The 19,963-nt window shown below is 44.0% G+C and overlaps 1 protein-coding gene across 1 annotated transcript in view; it reads left to right on the forward strand.

The window, feature by feature from the left end:
- The window catches only part of LOC135202169 (steroidogenic acute regulatory protein-like), a 321,018-nt gene that overhangs the window by 192,252 nt on the left and 108,803 nt on the right, over nt 1-19,963 (forward strand). The window contains 1 exon segment of the mRNA XM_064231424.1: nt 10,393-10,470. Coding sequence (XP_064087494.1) covers nt 10,393-10,470 — 78 coding nt within the window.

Genomic DNA, 19,963 nt, shown 5'->3' on the forward strand with positions numbered 1-19,963 from the left:
AATATTGCTAAAACTTACAACTGCATGGAATTCATAATAGGAACATTGATCCTGAGTGATTTGTGATCCATCCAGATGCATTAAAAGTGTTCATGGTGTAAATGGTTAAACAAAATATCATATATAGATGAGGAGTTGGAAATAGTACGCTTATGTCATTGGTTAGGTCGCAATTCAGTTATCTAATTTGTGTGAAATTTGAGAAAAGATGACCAACTTCTGGGAAGAGATTTTGATGTACATATCTAGATATCAGGATATTGTTTCTTTTGAAATACAGCGGCCCCCCCGTATTCACGTTCTCCGGATTCGCGGACTCACACATTGGCGGATTTCTCTCGGGAACATTTCCCCGCATTATTCGCGGAAAATTCGCGCATTCGCGGTATTTTTCTATGAGAAATATCCACAAATTCCTGTTTTTTTTTTTTTTTCATTATAAAATGCACTTTTTGTGATAAAACTTAAAAAAACCAAGTATGAACATTTTTAGTGGTTTTTCTTGAGTTTTAACTAACAAAATAGGCTGTTTTTAGCGTTTTTATAGGGGTTCCAAACATTTGCGGGTTCTAACTATTCACGGGGGCGTCTGGTACGCATCCCCCGCGAATACGGGTGGACCACTGTACTATTCTGCCTATGTTTGTTTCATCGCAACCCACATATATTTTGGTTATTTTTTGAGTTCACCAGTCTTTTGTCTGACGCATAGAAGAGTGGTAGTCTCACCATGCATGCACCATTTAGATCCTTGAGTATGCCTCAGTCACCTGTCTCTCTTCTCATGAACCTGCAGTGTTCTTTTCACTCTCCCCGGTGTTTTTACTATACACCATGTTAGCAGGATTGCAGTTGTATTGTTCGTTAATGATAATTTTTCTTACTTTATTTGTTTCTAAGTGAATACAAATCTTAAATGTTTTGGATGTTTATACTTTCTTCAAAAACTTGGTCCAGTTTTTGAAGCTTTGGAGCAAGATAATTAACAAGGGGCAGTTAGCAAAATTTTTAGGGAACAACCCACTCATGCAGTAAACACCATTCATATTTTCCTACTTACTGTTAATTTTTCATGATTCATTTGTTCCTGCGAGAATACAAAGTTCAAGTCTTTTATATGGATAAACTCTGTTGAAAGCTGGTCCTTTGGAACAAAGTAGTGAACTACTGGCAGGTCATTAAGGGTGAGGAACCAACAACTCCACTAGTAAATGCCATCCACACATTCTCCACATCCATCTTGTGTGCCCTACACACATGCGCTTCGCTCATGTATTAAACTTACCTCTGTTGAAGTTGAAATTTTTATTGTTTTTCTGGTTGAGGATGTGGCAGCAACAGCAGAATTAAGACTGGATCAGGTCTTATTATGTTTGTCAGTGCTTAGCACTCTTGGAGAAGTTGGACCTGGTGCCTTTAGGGCAATTCCTTATCATCAGCACCTTGTGGTCACTTCAGATTCAGCTGCTGAAGTCGTGTTTGGTAAGGATTTTACTGGGAGATTACCATGTTGTGGTCTAGTGGTAGCTGGTCCAGTCACTGAAAACTAATAAGGTAATTAACTGTTGACAGGTAGGTAAGGTGTTGGGGTTACCACCTGCTAGTATGACTGTTAACCCCACTTTTCAGGACAATAAATATTTACAAATATTTATTGTTTTGATGGTAGTTGTACAGTATGTTAGGAATACTTCAAAAACAAATAATAATGTGCTTAATGTTATTGTGCATGTTATGTTCATTATGACAGTGAACTTGATGATTTATCATTTTGTATATTTCTAACTTTGGCAGTCTGATATTTTTTTCCAAGTGTCATAAATAGTCTCCAAGTTTGCTGCTTTTTGTAAGCTAGAGAGATATTGTTATGAGTCTGTTATACTTAACATATAATACTTAACATATGCCGGCTTATAAGGCAACTGTTTAACCTTAAAAAATCTACCACAAATTGGGGGATTGTCTTGTACACCGAGTATAGAATGCAAACCTTAAATCCTTCTGAGATATTCAGTGATAGGCCAACCCCTGAAGTGTCGATTGGTGCATCAATAGTTAACCACTGTCACAGCTATCAACACTGTAAACAAAAGATCTGTAATAATGGTAAAAACCAAAGGTAATTCAAGTGAATGAATCACTAGCGACGTAGCTATTGATACTGTGAATAAAACTATGGCAATTACCTTGGATAATTACCATAATTGGATGTAGGATGAGCAAGCTCTCACTTAGATACAGGTTTACAATCTCTATCTGTAATTCTAAAAACCAAAACCTCTATTAACCTAAATATTTTCTGGATAAAATGATCATTTGCAAAAGTTAAATGTATTTACAGAATATAAATATTGTCAGTGTATGCCATTCACATTGTTTACATTCTCAAAATCTCAGCTGATTGAGTACCATCAATGTCTTCATTGTCATTAGCTGGTAGATGGGACACTGTCTTTAGTAGCCATCAGTCAGCAGAGGAATCCATTAAAGTGAACTTTGATAAGTGTCTTCAACAGGCAATTGATTGCAGATTTAAGTGCCAATCGTGTTCTAGCGATTTAGCAGGCAGTCCCCGGGTTATGACGGTCTCGGCCTACGACATTCCGAGGTTACGACGCTTTTCAATTATATTCATCAGACATTATTTCCAGGGTTACGACGCCTACAACGCTCATCTGGCAGATGAAATATGACACCAAAAATGCAAAATAATCAATATTCGAAGGTTTTTTTTGATGAAAAATGCTATAAGAATGCAGTTTACATAAGTTTTCAATGCACCCAAAACATTAAAAATAAGGTTTCATACATTCAACTTCCCTGTCAGATATATACTTAGCTATAGACTCCGTCGTCCCCGACAGAAATTCAAATTTCGCAGCACACACTACAGGTAGGTCAGGTGATCTACCCGCCTGCCGCTGGGTGGCAGGAATAGGAACCATTACCATTCTTGAGCCAGATTTTCTCTGTCACCGGTACTGGTAACATCGTTTGCTAGTTCCTCCTGACTTTGACTTTCGAATTTCATTACGCCGTTGATCTTTTGGACTGCTATTTGGTGACGTATTGGATCTTTGGTTTGGCATACGCTATTGTGGACTGTTTTTTGGATTTTGGATTTGGAATTTTCTCATAATGTCTGACGTTTCGATTTCGTTCAGAGTGTGTGAATGAGAGTTGTTATGTGAGGCTACCGAAAGCTTCGGTAGATCCTCACACCACTTGGAAGAATTGTAGAGGGAATGTATGCTCACAATTGAATACATGTGATGAATGCAAGGATTTGAATGAGGAGGAATGGAAGATGCTTGATTCCTACTTGAGAAAGTTGGAAAGGGATAGGGCTAGAAAAGCCTCTTCCAAGAGTGTGGAGTAGGTCGGTCTCTAACGAGCCAGTTAGCGGACGATTGCCTATCTCTAACCCAGTTGTTTCCTCCCATACAGCTTTACCTTCTCAATTATCTGATTCGGCAAGTTCAGCATCTGAAATTGCGAGTCTGAAAGCTTCGCTTCTGGAAATGGAGCGTAAACTAAAGGAATTAGAAGGTAAGTGCAGTGAAAGTGTTCCCAGTGAAGTGGAGGGTGCGTCTGATCGGCTCTGTCTCGCTCCCAGGCCTAGACCTCTTTCAAGCTCCCAAGCCCAGAGTTGAAGAAATGTCGAAAGCCGCAGGGAGGTTTCAGAGAATCCCCACCGGTCAGGCGTCCCCTCGGCAGATTCTGTAGTTGCGTCCCAGACTGCCAAGGACAGTCGTTGGAAAGACGTCCTGAAACAGTGTTTTTCTTCATCTGATTCGTCGTCGAAGAAAGGATGGAGTTCAGATAGATTATCGAGACCTTCGAAGAGATCGTGGAAGTCTCCAGCATTTTATTCTAGCCCTGAAGAATTTCCGGAAGAATATCCTCCAGAAAAGAGGAGGAAGGAGGTTTATTCAGAAGCTCCTTCTCCTTCATCGGAGATTGAAAAAGAGGACCTAGCTACGAAGATTTTGGAGAATATGCAAAAGCAGATATCTTCATTAGTAGGAGTGCTTGTGTATTTTTATGTTGTTTTCATGCCTAAATACATTTTTATGATACAAAAATGATTTACTAATCTTAAATCATTAATATTGATCAATACTGTATAAAGATCCCGTCCTATGGAACTCTCTGAGAGCTCGGACGAGGCTCCTGCCAGGAGCCTGGCGCCAGCCAGACGTCAGGCTCCTGTCAGGCGCAAAACACCGTCAAGGCGAGAGGATTTATATAAATATCTAGAAGAGCCTGAATCTCCTCCTAGAAGAAAAGCGCCTGAGGCGTCTGGATCGAGGCGTAAACCATCTGAAACTTTGGAAGTCAGACGTAAGGCGCCAGAAACTCCTGAAATCAGACGCAAAGAGTTTGAAACTCCTGAAACGAGAAGAAAAACGCTTAGGACTCCTGAAATGAGACGCAAAGCGTCTGGGGCGCCTGAATCAAAACTCAAGGCTCCTGAAATGAGGCGCGAAGCGTCTGAAGCGCCTGAAGTGAGGCGCAAAGTGCCTGAAGCTCCTGAGGCGAGGAGCGCCTGAAATGAGGCGCAAAGCGCCTGGAGCTCCTGAAGCGCCTGAAACGAGGCGCAAAGCGCATGGAGAGCCTGAAGCACCTGAAAGGAGGCGCAAAGCGCCTGGAGAGCCTGAAGCGCCTGAAAGGAGGCGCAAAGCGCCTGGAGAGCCTGAAGCGCCTGAATCGAGGCGCAAAGCGCCTAGAGCGCCTGAAATGAGGCACAAAGCGCCTGGAGCGCCTGAAGCCAGGCGTAAAGCGCCTGAAGAGCCTGATCTTAGGCGTAAAGAGCCTAAACCTACTACCAAGCGTTGAGCGCCTGACATCCATCATATGACAAGCAGGCGCAAAGACTTATACGAACTAGAAGGACCAAGCTTCAGGCGCTATGATTCTGAAACATTATCGGAGTTTGAAGCGGACTTGGAGGCTCCTCTTTGGGATTTTTCTCAGGATCAGTTTTCTCCTGACAGGGTCTCTAGACGTCGCACAGGCGGCCGTAGCCCCTGTCAGGAAGGGCTTGATTCTGAGAAAAGCGAGAGACATTTAAGGACTTCCCCTGATAGGGACGAGAGTTGTCGCACAGGCGGCCGTCGTCCTTGTCAGGAGGGCCTTAGTGTAAAAGGACAACATCGGCCTTCGCCTGGCAGGGACTCAAGACGTCACACAGGCGGCCGTAGCCCTTGTCAGGTTGCAGTCGGTGTTGCTACGAGCCCTTCACCTTCCCGAGAGAGGAGTCCTCCTCCTCCAGTTGCGCACTCGTCTCCGAATAAAACTCAGCAAGAATTAGATGTCTCGGACTCTGAAGAAAATAAGGGGGCAGGTCTTACTGACTATAAGACATTGACAGCCCTCTTATTAAAAGAATTTGGAGAGTCCCTGAGTCCTGCTGCCCCTCCTTCTCCTCGGTCTTTATTTTCGAGTACGAAGACTGCAGTCTTCCTCCTTTTTGAAGATGCAACCGACCATCTCAATGAAGAGGGCTTTGCAGTCTTTCGGAAATTGGCTTAAAACCAAGGAGGAGGCGGGAAAGACTGTGTTTACCTGTCCCCCTTCCAGGCTATCGGGAATGAGAGGGATTTGGTACAGCACAGGAGAATCTACGGGACTTGCTTTTCCCTCATCTGCTGAAGCGGACTTCTCGACCTGGTGGATTCGGCTAGGAGACACGCATTTCCATCGGCCAAAACAAGCTGGACAATGTCCGAAATCGACCATCTCCTCAAGGGAATATTCCATGTCTTGGAAGTTTTTAACTTCCTAGACTGGTCCCTTGGGGCTTTGGCCAAGAAGACGCAAGACCCTCAGTTTTTAGAGCCAGAAGTCTTGCATAGCGTTCTGGCCTGTATGGATAAGGCGGTGCAGGATGGATCGGCTGAAGTGGCATCCCTTTTCGGGACAGGAGTATTGAAGAAGAGGTCTGTCTATGGTTCTTTTCTAACCAAGGCAGTCTCTCCAGTACAGAGGGCTTCTCTTTTATACGCCCCTCTGTCTAAACAATTGTTTCCTTCTCAGTTAGTGAGGGATATTTCCCACACGCTTACTGAGAAAGCAACACAAGATTTGCTGGCGTACAATCGCTAAGAAAGCCTAGACCAGCTGCTCCTGTCGCGAAGAGGGAGCCAAGAACTGCCCAACAGCCCTTTCGAGGTAGAACTTCTAGCCGAGCCCCAAGGAAGAGAGGAGGGGAGAAAAGAGGAAGATCTTCTATCAGAGTCCCGAGAAAGAATCCTAAATGAGGTTCCAGTCCTCCAAGCACCAGTAGGGGCCAGACTTCTGAGATTTTCAGAAGCATGGGCTTCAAGGAAAGCGGATTCTTGGTCCCTACAAGTTCTCAAGAAAGGATACCTCATCCCCTTCAGGAACAGACCTCCATTGACGACGACACCGAGGGAGCTGTCAGCGAGATACAAAGACCCTGTAAAAAGAGATGCCCTTCTCGGGTTGGTACAGCAGATGTTGGAGAAGGAGGCCATCGAGAGAGTACAGGATCCGCACTCTCGGGGCTTTTACAATCGCCTCTTTTTGGTGCCAAAAGCCTTGGGAGGGTGGAGGCCGGTCCTGGACGTGAGTGCATTGAACCGCTTCGTGGAGAAGACGAAGTTCTCCATGGAGACATCCAATTCGGTCCTCTCTGCTCTCCGTCCAGGAGATTGGATGGTCTCCCTCGACCTTCAAGATGCTTACTTTCACGTTCCTCTGTATCATTCGTCGAAGAAATACCTTTGGTTCATGGTGCAGGGAAGGATTTATCAGTTCAGGGCTTTGTGCTTCGGCCTCTCGACAGCTCCTCGGGTGTTTACGGCGTTGATGAGGAACGTAGCAAGATGGCTACATCTGAAGGGGGTGAGGATATCGCTTTACTTAGACGACTGGCTTATAAGAGCACAGTCAAAACAACAGTGTTTGGAGGACTTGGAGATAACTCTGCAATTAGTCAGATCTCTCGGATTGCTCGTGAACCTCGGGAAATCTCACACGATCCCCAGCCAGACCATCGTCTATCTGGGGATTCGGATGGATTCTCGGGGTTTTCGAGCATATCCATCCCAAGAAAGGATTACGAAAGGGGTGGAAAAGATCTCTGTCTTCCTAGAGAAAGAACGAAGCTCAGCGAGGGAGTGGCTCAGTCTTCTGGGCACCCTTTCGTCGCTAGAGCAGTTCGTTTCTCTGGGGAGGCTGAATATGAGACCCTTGCAGTACCATCTAAGAAGAAATTGGAACAGGAAGAAGGGAGATCTTATGGATACCTTTCCCATAGAGGAGAGCATCAAACACCACTTGCGATGGTGGTTAGAACCGCTAAGAAGGAACGAAGGAGTGTCCTTGTCTCTTCAGAACCCTCACCTAGTGTTGTTCTCCGACGCGTCGGACACAGGATGGGGAGCAACACTAGGGATGAAGGAGGTGTCAGGCATCTGGATGGAAGAACAGAAGACCTGGCACATAATCGCAAAAGAACTCATAGCCGTACACTTGGCACTGAGGCATTTCGAGAACGAAGTCAGAGGCGTGGTGGTCCAGGTCAACTCGGACAACACCACGGCTCTGGCATATATCAGAAAACAAGGGGGGACACACTCTTTCTCCCTTTACGAGCTGGCAAGGGATCTGTTGATCTGGACGGAGGAAAGAGGGATACGGCTCCTGACGAGGTTTGTTCAAGGAGGGAGAAACATAAGAGCTGGAGGAGAGGGGTGGTGTTAGGTGGAAGATAAAGAACCTTGATAAAAGAATACTCTGCCAGAATATCTTCCTCTAGGCCAGGAGGGTGAGCAGGGGCATTGTCCAACACCAGCAGATATTTCATAGGGAGGCGCTTCTGTTCCAAGAATTTCTTCACTGTCGGGCTGAAACAGATTTACCCACTCGGTGAACAAAAGTCTCGTTACCCAGGCTTTCGCATTAGGCCTCCACATCACTGGAAGCTTCTCCTTTAGCACTTTGTGGGCCTTGAAGGCTCGAGGAGTCTCGGAATGATACACAAAAGTTGGGGGGGGGCTCCACCTTGGAATCCCCACTGGCGTTCGAAAAAAGTGCAAGCTTAAGCCTGTCTTTCATAGGCTTATGCCCGGGTAGCTTCTCTTCCTCTGTGATGTACGTCCGACGAGGCATTTTTTTCTAAAAAAGGCCAGTCTTTCGAGTACGAGCTAGCAGCCTCCCCATGCCGCACCACTGAATGGATGACAGTCTGTTACCGGAATTTTTCAAACCACCCACGAGAAGCCTTGAAGTCTGGGGTTGGCGTTGATGTCCCTTCTCCTCCGTCGTCTTCGGCCTGGGCAATCAAATCGCCGAAAATAGTGTTGGCCTTGTGGCAGATTGCGGTTTCGGTTATTGTATCGCCAGCGATTTCTTTGTCTTTTATCCATACAAGAAGCAGCCTCTCGTTCTCATCGTGCATTTCGCTCCTCTTGTTGGACAAAATAGTCACGCCCTTGGAAGGTGTAGCTGCTTTGGTGGCTTCCCTCTGCTTAAGTATGGTTCCTATCGTTGAGGGATTTCAGCCGTATTCCTTAGCGATCACACTCAAGTGCATGCCAGCGTCATACTTCTTGATAATCTCCATCTTTGTCCCTATAGAAAGCATCCTCTTCTTTCTGTGAACTTCAGCAACTTTCTTGGGACCCATGACTATACGTACGTAATTAAGTTATGTATTAAAGTTCTCACACAACACGATAAAGTACAAAGCGAAATCACTGACATGAATTTACGTTAACAAACTAAATCGTATATGAATGAACGAATTCGGCGTGCTTACAATAATGATGTTGCTACCGAGTGGCCGAAGAACACCTTTATGTAGAGCACGATGGGAGAGATGCTGACCAATAGGAGAGCAGGATCTTACAGTGGTGACTAGCATCAGGAACCAATGGGAGAGCGGGAGGATGGTGGCAAGTCTACTCAGTTGGCGGCGCGTGAGTTTTAAAATTGGACTTGGTGGTCCGGGCGAATCTCGGGACTTTACAGTAACACCCTTTCGTAACCTGAATTATTTTTGTATGTAGAGGCAAAAAAATCTTCATTTTTGCTTTCGTAACTTGAATTTTTCGTAAGTTGGGACTTTGTATGTCAAGGTTCCACTGTACTTTTTATTATAGTGTTTTTAAAATGGATTTGCTTTGGGCAGTTGTCGTTGAGAAATGCCAAATGCACTAAAGATGTAAAAACGGTGTTACATACAAAGACAGTTTCCATGATAGCCTTTACCTACTGAACGAATTTCATTTTTGGTAGATTATAGTAGGCTAGGGTTTCAAACAAGATTAGCTTATCCATTTGTGTGACAATCCATAACATCCTCTTATAATTGCCACCACTTACCAAAGGACTGTCTTGAACAATATCGAGTGTGAGGTAAACAAATGAATCTGGAAATGGCTGTTTTGCAATTTTGAGGACTTTAACATTAAGTATGTTAGTTTACCTTTGTATACCTGTTTTTATTTTACAAAAATAAAATAATTCCAGTAATATATTTGTTTCCTGTAGCAACTACAAAATGAGTTTCCTAGTTCTTTTGGTAGTAGGCTCAGTCAGCTGTTCCTGAGAATGTAATGATTAGCTTAACCTACTTGAATGGATATAGCAGATTATGTTTTTTTTTATATATATATGTATTATGATGATGATATAACACAATAATACTGTATGAATAGATTCAGTAAGTAATATATTAGCTTCATTACCATTACCTATGTCTTGAATGCAACTGTAATCTGTAATAGCCTGTTTGACTTATGCAAATGAATACTGTAAGTGTAACACCCAGCCTAAGCCAATAGTTCACACACACATTTTGTAATTCATGTATGGTAATACAATTTGGTAACAACTGATGATAATTGCTATGTAAAGATACATTAATGGTCATAAAACCATGATAGGCTGTGGGCAAACATAGGTAGGCTACCTACTTAATGAATTGTGTGTTGTTTACAAGAGAGAAAAATAGATATTATTTTTCTTTTTTCAAGTCTATTTACACATGTTTTGTTACAAATATGTTGGAAAAGGGTAAATAATTCCCTTTTGCATAAAGTTTTGAGCTTAATGTGTGATGGTTGTTGTTTATAAGCTTGCTTTGTATTTATGGTTATATGTGGGTACTGAGTTGCCAGTATACACCCTTACAGTTTTTTACTTGTGCTGATCTGGGTTTCGCAATTATCTGGTAGGGCCCTTGGCTCTATTAATCTGGTAATCAGAGATTTCTCTGACTAAAAGAAATACTACTGTGAATGAAACCATTTTGAATTAGTATGAATATGTGATGTTTACTGTAGCTTATATCATTCTGTAAAAAAATGTAATAACTTTAAAAAGTGATTATTGACAGTTCCATTGATTTGATATTTTCAGATGGTTGCAGCCTCAAGGTTCACGATTTTACTCTTATTTTACGCCCTTCTACATATCAATCACTGGTGGCTTGTGGCTGTAAGTATGATGAAATTTTTAAGTAGCAAAAAATGGTTGATTTTTATGATTTAAAAAAATTAGTTAAAATTATTTGAGAAAAATAACAAAACATAAACAGCTATGAAGTATGGTGCAAGTCAGTCAAAATACCAAACTGATTGGATACTGTAGATTTCATGTAATCTTACCGTGAAGATGATTGAAGTGTATTGGTAATGTGTTTTGACTGGGGACATTTTAGTCTGAATCATAATCGCCAAATTCTGTTGGTATGTAATTGAGTTAACAGTGATGTTTCAATCTCATTGGGTGTGGAGTTGGTAGGCTGAGGCAGAATTACCTCTTTTTAACCACAAATCTTAGAATTTCAGAGCATGTGCTCACACACTGGAACAAGTTGCAATCACTTAAAAAGATATTTGTGTAAGGAATATTTTGTTTTCAATATTCCTTAACTAGGATTTCCAATTCTGTAGTATATATACAGTGCAATTACTTTTATTTTAACCACAGATCACTTTTAAAGAATAGCTGGTTTTATATGTTTGATAAAAAATGATTTTGTACATGAACTTTCCTGCCAGATATATACTTAGCTTAGGTCTCTGACGTCACGACAGAAAATTCAAAACTCGCGGCACACGCTACAGGTAGGTCAGGTGATCTACCTTACCTGCCGCTGGGTGGCGGATGTAAGAACCAGTCCCCCTTTCTTGTTATATTATTTTCTGTCGCCGGCTGGACAACACCTGTTGTTCAGTCCTTACGATAGTTAAATTCTTTCTCGTTGCCGACGATTTGGATTTTGGTGAAGTACCCTTTGTTTGTTAGCTTGGCATACGCTTTTTGGATTGTTATTTGGATTTTTCTTTTAGATTTCTCTTAGAATATATAATCATGGATGATTCTGAAGTTAGGAAACCTAGTTTATTTACGGTTTGTTCAGTGAAGGAATGTAAAGTTAGGCTTCCTAAAGCTGCATTAGATCCTTACTCTGTATGTACGTCTTTGTAGAGGGAATGAATGCTCTTTTCTTTTATAACCCTTGCAAAGAGAGTGAGAATTTGGATGAGGATGGTTGGAAGGCTCTTTCTTCTTATGTGAGAAAGTTAGAGAAGGATAGGGCGCGCAAGGCTTCTTCAAGGAGCTCTAGTAGATCAAGGGTGAGTGAAGTTGATGCTGAGAATCCTGTAGTAGAAGTAGTTCCTTCTCCGGTTTCAGCCCCTGCGCCCAGCTTTGAACCTGAAGATGCGTTTTCGGAAGTTGCTTCCGGGAGAGCCTCGATCAGGAGTAAGGAGAGCCTCGCTCGCTCTCGACAAGGTAAGAGTGATGATAGTGCAAGCGATCAGTGCAGTGCCCCTAGTGCAGTGGAGGGTGCGTCTGACGGCTTACTAACGCTTCCAGGCCTAGACCTCTTCCAGACTCCCAGACCCAGTGGAGGAGGAAAGCGAAAGCCGCGGAAAGGTTAGGAAGAACCCCCACCGGGTCAGGCGTCCCCTCGGCAGATCCTGTTGCTCGTTCCCAGGCTGCCTTGGATCGAACCAAGAAGGATTTATTGCGCCAGTGCTTTCTCGTCATCTTCGTCGCCTTCTCCTGAGCGTAGAGTGGAGCTCGGAGTCGTCTCGCCCTCTCAGAGGCCCTGGAAAGCTCCTTGCGCCCTTCCTTCCAGCCCCGAATCCGAATCCTTCGCGGAAGAAACCAGAAGTGGAACGCAAGAGAGCCAAGATTTCGTCTTTCTGTTTACGCTCTCCATGTTTCGGCTTCTCGGACTTCGTTCTCCTGGTAGATAGTTTTAAGAGGTCTCCTGCGCGTATCCTGGTGGGTCTGCAGGCGCAGATTGCGGCTTTAGCGGAGTCTATTGCCGGGACTTCTCATCGTCGGAAGGACCCCTCACCTTCCGGTGAAGAAGTCTAAAAACGTCCTTCTGCCTAGATCTCCTCTGGCTAGAGAAGCTTTTGAGCCTGGTAGCAGGAAGTCAGTAGTGCAGGCTGAAGCTCGGGATCATTCTCCGAGTAGGCTCTCCTCTCTCGCAGCAAGATTGTGAGCATGTCAGCAAGTTAAGGAGCCGGAACAGGCGCTCTCCTCAGGATTTCCGCTCTCTTCAGTTAGGCGTCAAGAGCTTGACAGACGTCAAGAGCCTCGTTTTCGTCAGGAGCGAAGGAAGAGTTCTTCGCCTGGTGGCCACTCTCCTTTTGACGACGCTCGAAGCATAGTAGGCGCAAGAGCCTAGTAGGCGCCAAGAGCCTAGTAGGCGCCAAGAGCCTTGTAGGCGGCAAGGGAAGCAGTCTTCTCCGTTGGATAACTCCCGATTGGATAGGCGCTCAGAGCCTAGTAAGCGCCGCGCTACTGACAGGGAATCCTCTGTGGATGTTTTCTCTCCCCGTGGCAGGCGTCAAGAGCCTGGTAGGGGTTTTGAGCCTGATAGGCACCAAGAGCCTGGCAGGCGTATTGAGGATGGCAGGCGCCAAGAGCCTAGCAGGCGCAGAGAGCCTGATAGGCGCTCTCCCTTTTCAAGACGCTCTTCTGTGGATATAGACTTTGTTTCCGACAGGCGAGCTTCCACTAGTAGGCGCTCTCCTAGTAGGCGCTCCCCAAGTAGGCGCTCCCCAAGTAGGCACTCTCCTAGGAAGCGCTCTCCAAATAGGCGCTCTCCTGGTAGGCGCTCTCCAAGTAGGCGCTCTCCTAGTAGGAGTTCTCCTAGTAGGCGCTCTCTTTGTAGGCGCTCCCCATGTAAGCGCTCTCCCAGTGGATTTTCTCCCAGTAGGCGCTCGCCTAGTAGGCGCTCTCCGAACAGGCGCTCTCCAAGGATTAGCTCTCCTCCGGGCAGTAGAACCTCTAAACGTCATTCTTCGGAAGAATTTATTGGGGATTCTGAGGAAGATTTGCCCAAGGATGCTTCGGTTTCTTCATATAAGAGACTAACAGATCTCCTCTTGCAAGATTTTGGGGAGTCTCTTTCGGCCGTTGCTCCTCCGTCTCCTCCGTCTTTATTTTCAACGACCAATACGGCTAAGAAGTCTTCAGTCGTTAAGATGAAGCCGACAGTGTCGATGAAGAAGGCTCTTAAGAACTTCGACGACTGGTTGGTTTCAAAAGAAGAGAAAGGCAAGACCGTTTTTTCTTTTCCCCCTCCCCCGTCCAAACTGACGGGTAAGATTGGGGTTCTGGTACGAGTCAGGAGAGCCCTGGGTCTGACTCTTCCCTCTTCAGCAGACTCGGACTTCTCTTCGTTCGGTTGAGTTCCGCACGTCGCTCGGCGCTGAATTCTGCGAAGACGACGTGGGGTATGAGCGAGTTGGATCACTTCTGAAGGGAATGTTCCGAGTCTTAGAAGTTTTTAACTTTCTTGACTGGACCCTTGGAGTCTTGGCTAAGAGGACTCAAGAGCAAGACACACTTTCACCTGAAGACCTTCACGCAGTTCTGTCTTGTATGGACAAGGCAGTGAGAGACGGTTCCGGGGAGATTGCTTCACTTTTTGGTGCAGGAGTAGTCAAGAAGAGAGCCGTTTTCTGCTCTTTTCTTACCAAGGCGGTTTCTCACGCACAGAGAGCTTCCTTGCTGTATTCACAACTTTCTCCGCAACTCTTTCCGAAGAAGATTAATTAATGATACTCCAGCTCGTGTTGTCAGCAAAAGCGACGCAGGATATTGCCTGGCTCGCTCTGCTAGAATTCCGAAACCTTCGTTCCAACAGAAGACGAAGAAGGAGACTCAGAGTAGGACAAGAACCCTTTCGAGGAAGGCCCTTCATCTCGCTCTTCTTCCTCAGAGGTTCGAGACCACCTAGAAGAGGAAGGACCTTCTCTCGGTCTATTAGGGCCAAGAAGTAGTTCGTGTGTCCTCCAGGCAACTGTGGGCGCCAGACTTCTGAACTTTGCAGATGTCTGGGCACGAAAGGGGGCGGACAACTGGTCCCTCGCTATCATCAAGAGGGGATACCTCATTCCCTTTATCTCGAGACCACCTTTGACCACCACTCCAAGGGAACTGGTGGCCAAATACAAAGACCCACTAATGAATCAAGCCATCGCTCTAGCAGTAGAGCTAATGTTAGAGAAAGAGGCAATAGAGATGGTTCAGGACCCTCTTTCCGCGGGGTTCTACAACCGTCTGTTCCTAGTTCCCAAGAACTCAGGAGGATGGAGGCTGGTTCTGGACGTGAGCGCCCTGAATGTCTTTGTGAAGAAGAGGAAGTTCGCTATGGAGACGACTTCATCAGTCCTAGCAGCTCTTCGTCCCGGGGACTGGATGGTGTCACTGGACCTTCAGGACGCTTACTTCCATGTGCCGATCCATCCTTCTTCTCGCAAATTTCTCAGATTCATGTGGGGAGGGAACGTTTTTCAGTTCAGGGCACTGTGCTTCGGCCTTTCCACGGCCCCTCAAGTATTCACGGGGCTGATGAAGAACGTTGCCCAGTGGCTTCATCTCGAGGGAGTGAGGATTTCCCTCTACTTGGACGATTGGCTTATCAGGGCCAAATCCAAGGAGAAATGTCTGGAGGACTTACGATTGACGTTGAGTCTAGCAGCTTCTCTGCTTTCGAGAAGTCACAGCTAATCCCCAGTCAAGAGCGTATCTATCTGGGGATTCTGATGGCTTCTCAGGTTTTTCGGGCGTATCCGTCCCCAGAGAGGATACCCGGAGGTTCGGAGAGGTAGCAATCTTTCTAGAGAAAGATGTATGCACAGCGAGGGAGTGGATGAGTCTGTTGGGGACAATCTCCTCGCTGGAGCAATTCGTTTCTCTAGGAAGGTTGCACCTCAGACCCCTACAGTTCTTCCTGACGAGGACTGGGATCGAAGATCTCAAGGTCTGGACTTTGTGTTGTATCTCGCAACGAGATAAAGGAGGATCTACGTTGGTGGCTAGACCCTCTACTGTTCAAGGAAGGCCTTTCCTTGCAGGTTCGGAACCCCAACCTAGTATTATATGCAGACGCTTCGGACATAGGTTGGGGAGCTACTCTCGGGTTGAGAGGAAGTGTCAGGCACCTGGATGGGGATCAGGTGTCCGGTCCTGGCATCAACAAGAAAGAGCTAACAGCGATTTGGTTAGCTCGTCAAAGACCTTCGAACCCCTCGTAAAACGGAAAATCAGTTCAGATCAACTCGGACTAACACCACAGCCCTGGCTTACATTCTGGAAACAGGGGGGGACTCACTCTTTCTCCCTGTACGAGACAGCGAGAGCACTCCTCCTGTGGTCAGAGGAAAGGAAGATAAGTCTTCTCACCAGGTTCGTAGAGGGAGAAAGAAATGTCAGAGTGGAACTCTGCTAAGCAGAAGGAATCAAGTCCTTCCCTCAGAGTGGACTCTGCACGCGGACGTATGCCAGGAGCTGTGACGGACGGGGGCGGGGCAGGCCCCATCTCGATCTTTTTGCGACCTCCGGAATGCGAGGATAGATCTACGTATACTGCTCCCCTATTGCGGGACCCAAGAGCAGTGGCAATAGATGCATTCCTGATGGATTGGAAACATCTGGATCTTTACGCGTTCCCTTTCCGCCTTTCAAAGATTTTAGGGGAAACGTTAAGGAAGTTCGCAGCTTCAGAGGGGCAAGGATGACTTTGATAGCTCCGTTCTGGCCCCCCGCCCGCACGACTGGTTCACAGAGGTACTGGAATGGCTGGTGGATGTTCCAAGATCCCTACCACTAAGATTCGATCTGCTCAAACAGCCCCACTTCGACAGGTTTCACAAAAACCTCCCCGCTCTCAGTCTGACTGATTCAGACTATCAAGAGTCTCGTCAGAGCTTAAGGGCTTTTCGGCAAAGTCTGCAAGGGCTATCGCCAATGCACGTAGACCTTCCACATCTAGAGTCTACCAGTCGAAGTGGGATATTTTTTCGACGTTGGTGCAGGACTCAATAAAGTTTCCTCCTCCAGTACCTCTGTGACTCAGATAGCAGATTTCCTTATCTTCCTGAGGGAAAAATGCGGGTTAGTTGTCTTCACCATCAAGGGATTACAGGAGCATTGCTTTCCTCAGTTTTTTTCGTCATAGAGGATTAAACATATCCGAAGACAAGGACCTCCATGATTTAATCAGATTTTTCTTTTGAAGACGGTTAAAAGAACCTCCTCCTTAGTTCCTAGCTGGAATCTAGATGTCGTGCTGGCTCTTCCTGAGGTCCTCAAGGTTCGAACCTCCCATAACAGCTTCGTTCAGAGATCTTTTGATGAAGACTCTTTTTCTCTGTGCGTTATATGCGTCAGCGAAGAGGGTCAGTGAGCTGCAGGCTCTAGAAGGTGAGGTAGGTTTCCAAGGAGGCTCCGCGGTTTGCTCTTTTCTTCCGGCTTTCCTAGCCAAAAATGAAACCCTTCTTCACCGTGGCCCAAGAGCTTTGAAATTAAGAGCTTATCCTCCTTAGTTGGGACAGAAGAGGAGAGATCTCTTTGCCCGATGAGAAGCCTGAAATTTTATCTTCAGAGGAAGAGAAGTCTTGCTGCTAATGAGAGCAATCTCTGGTGCTCTGTAAGGGACCCCAGTAGGCCCTTATCTAAAAATGCCCTTCTCATTCTTTATCAGGAACGTTATCAGAGAAAAGCCCACACTTCTTGCAATCAGCAACAGTTTAGTCTCCTGAAAGTCTAAGGCGCACGAAGTACGGGCCATCGCGACGTCTTTGGCTTTCAAGAAGATTTGTCATTGCAAAACCTCATGAAGGCCACTTTTTGGAGGTGTTGAAATCAGTCTTCTCAAATCACTACCTCAAAGACGTATCGATTACGTATGATAGTGTTTTGGGCTAGGCCCTTACGTATCGGCGGATTCAGTGCTGGGCAGGAGCTGAAACACATCCTTTTTAATCTTTTTTCCCTGTTAGTTTTAAATTTGAGTTTTTGGTTGTACAAAGGAGGTTGCAGGAGGCAGCTCTTCTTTCGTATACTAATGTTAGTATTTGGTTAGGTGATCGGTTGTGCTTGAGGCTCCTTGCAATTGGTAGTGATAGGCTCTGGCATGTAATCGGGTTGATCCCCATTGACCAGATCCTGCTTGGATTCTGCCAAGTAAGTGGACTCAGTTCCCAATGGTAGACCCAAAGAGTTCTTCAGCCATAGGTCACGCCCTCGCTGAGACTCTTTAGGCAACGCAGACTAATAGACAGTAACTATGAAGTCTCTGCCTAAATCAGGTAAGAACCAGAGGTTTATATTTTTTATTCCTTTAACATGTGTTGTCCCCACTTTCTAGGTAAGTATGTGTCTCTTTCCCTCCACCAAGGGTGTCAATCAGCTAAGTATATATCTGGCAGGAAAGTTCATGTACAAAAATGATATTGTTAGTATACAATAAAGTTTTGTACATACTTACCTGGCAGATATATACGATTGATGGCCCGCCCAGCCTCCCCTCAGGAGACAGGAGGAAGAAAATAATATGACAAGAAAGGGGGACTGGTTCTTACATCCGCCACCCAGCGGCGGGTAAGGTAGATCACCTGACCTACCTGTAGCGTATGCCGCGAGTTTTGAATTTTCTGTCGTGACGTCAGAGACCTAAGCTAAGTATATATCTGCCAGGTAAGTATGTACAAAACTTTATTGTATACTAACAATATCATTTTGAAGTAGTGTCATTGCCTATGCTAAAGTAGTTATACAGTAATACATATATGGATGCAAATAGTACACTTGATTTAACCAGACATCACAGAATTTCTGAGCATATTGTTGCCAGGTTAACAAAGATTGTCACTTTCATATTTGAAAACTTAATTTTTAACCCTTAATGGACAGATCTCTTCATATGAATAGCCATAACAGGCTTTGGGTGGTGGATGGACCCACTCTTGGTGAGCATCAATACATATGAAAGGGCTGTTGCCTTGTATAATAAGGCGCCCTATGAGGTTATGTTAGACTTGCGATAATCTTACGCTAAGTTGGTTGGTTATGCACTTCCATACTCATTGGAGTGTCTTGGGGTTTGATGATAACTTACGAAGTAAGTATCTTCTTTCGTTATGACGACGATGTGTTAAACTCATGATGATATCTTCTTTCTGATGTGAGGTTTCTAGTAGAAAACACGAAGTATAAAAAATACATCTATTCTTCTGAGATTACATGATGAATATCAGATAGGATTGTACAGGTCTGCCAATGATGATGGCTAATTCAAATCTACATGATGAAGCTTAGATACAGATGTACAGTTCTTCTAATGACGATGGCTTGATCGCTTCTGCCAATGATGATGGCTAATTCAACTCTGCCTACTATCTCGTTTACAAATCATAAAGGAAGCAGACAGTAGCTTGAACATACGAACATACACACAGATGACATAGTTACAAATCACGTTGGCCGTTTGAATTATAGGTCGCGGTAGTTGTCTCAAGCAGGAAGCTTGGACTAATGTTTTCAAAACAAATGAATGGCTACAGGTGACGGCATGTTATCTTAGCCTACTTTAGTTGTATACGTCATCTTAGCAATACTTTATCGTCTCTGGTCTGATCACATTCCTGCAAGCAATCTGGTTGACCTCTTTAGTTTTTTTTTTGTTTTTAGTTTTTTATATATATGGAAGTAACATTCCATATTTTTATTATGTAATCACTTACATAAAAGCTAGGTCAGCTACAAAACCAACCAATGAATATTAATCAAGCTTGACTTGCATTTGACTTATAAGATTATTCGCATAGATATATATTTTCACTTCTAGACTTCCTGACTTTAAAATCTCTTTTATTTTATGTTATTTTATTTTATTATATTATATAATATATATATATATATATATATATATATATATTATACATATCTATATATATATAATATATATTTTTTTTTTTTTTCTTTCATTGACTACGAAATACTACTACTGACAGACAATATGCTAGTAGGTTTTGAATATGTGTTTGAACTTTTAGCTTATTTGTCATTAAATATCCCTATAATACTGAATGGACTACTAAATTAAAGTGTTAAGTTTGAGTTCAAATCTTTACACATGTATGGTATTTGGATTTTATAAACACTTATTGCATATGGTTACGTTTTTTCTTATTAATTTTATCGTGATTCCTTTTTTATTATAATTGGGTAACCTTCCGACTTCTTACGGAGTGTATTATATCGGCACCACTTGTATCCATATTATTTTATTTTATTTATTTATTTCTTTATTTATTTATTTTTTTTTCATTTATTTATTTATTTTTTTTTTTGATAAATTAATGGTTGGCTTGAATATGTGGAAAAGTGTCCTAGCCGCGTACCGTATAAAGGCTACTTGCGGTATCAATTCTATAGATACAAGATATGAATGATAAAGGTATTTAAAACCGCGAGAACCGCTATAATCCAGTTCGGATCCAATATCACGAGTTGTAACTCGTAAGATATTGGCACTTTCTTATTTATCCGTTCTACCAAACTGATTGACTCTGGGCAATAAAATATAAGTAGTATTGGTTTTCTTAATGGAAAGGAATTCACACAACGAGTTAAGATTATTATTGATTTACACCACCCGAGTCAGAGATTATCA

This window comes from Macrobrachium nipponense, chromosome 30 (genome assembly GCF_015104395.2).
Source record: "Macrobrachium nipponense isolate FS-2020 chromosome 30, ASM1510439v2, whole genome shotgun sequence".
In the NCBI taxonomy this organism is placed as follows: domain Eukaryota; kingdom Metazoa; phylum Arthropoda; class Malacostraca; order Decapoda; family Palaemonidae; genus Macrobrachium; species Macrobrachium nipponense.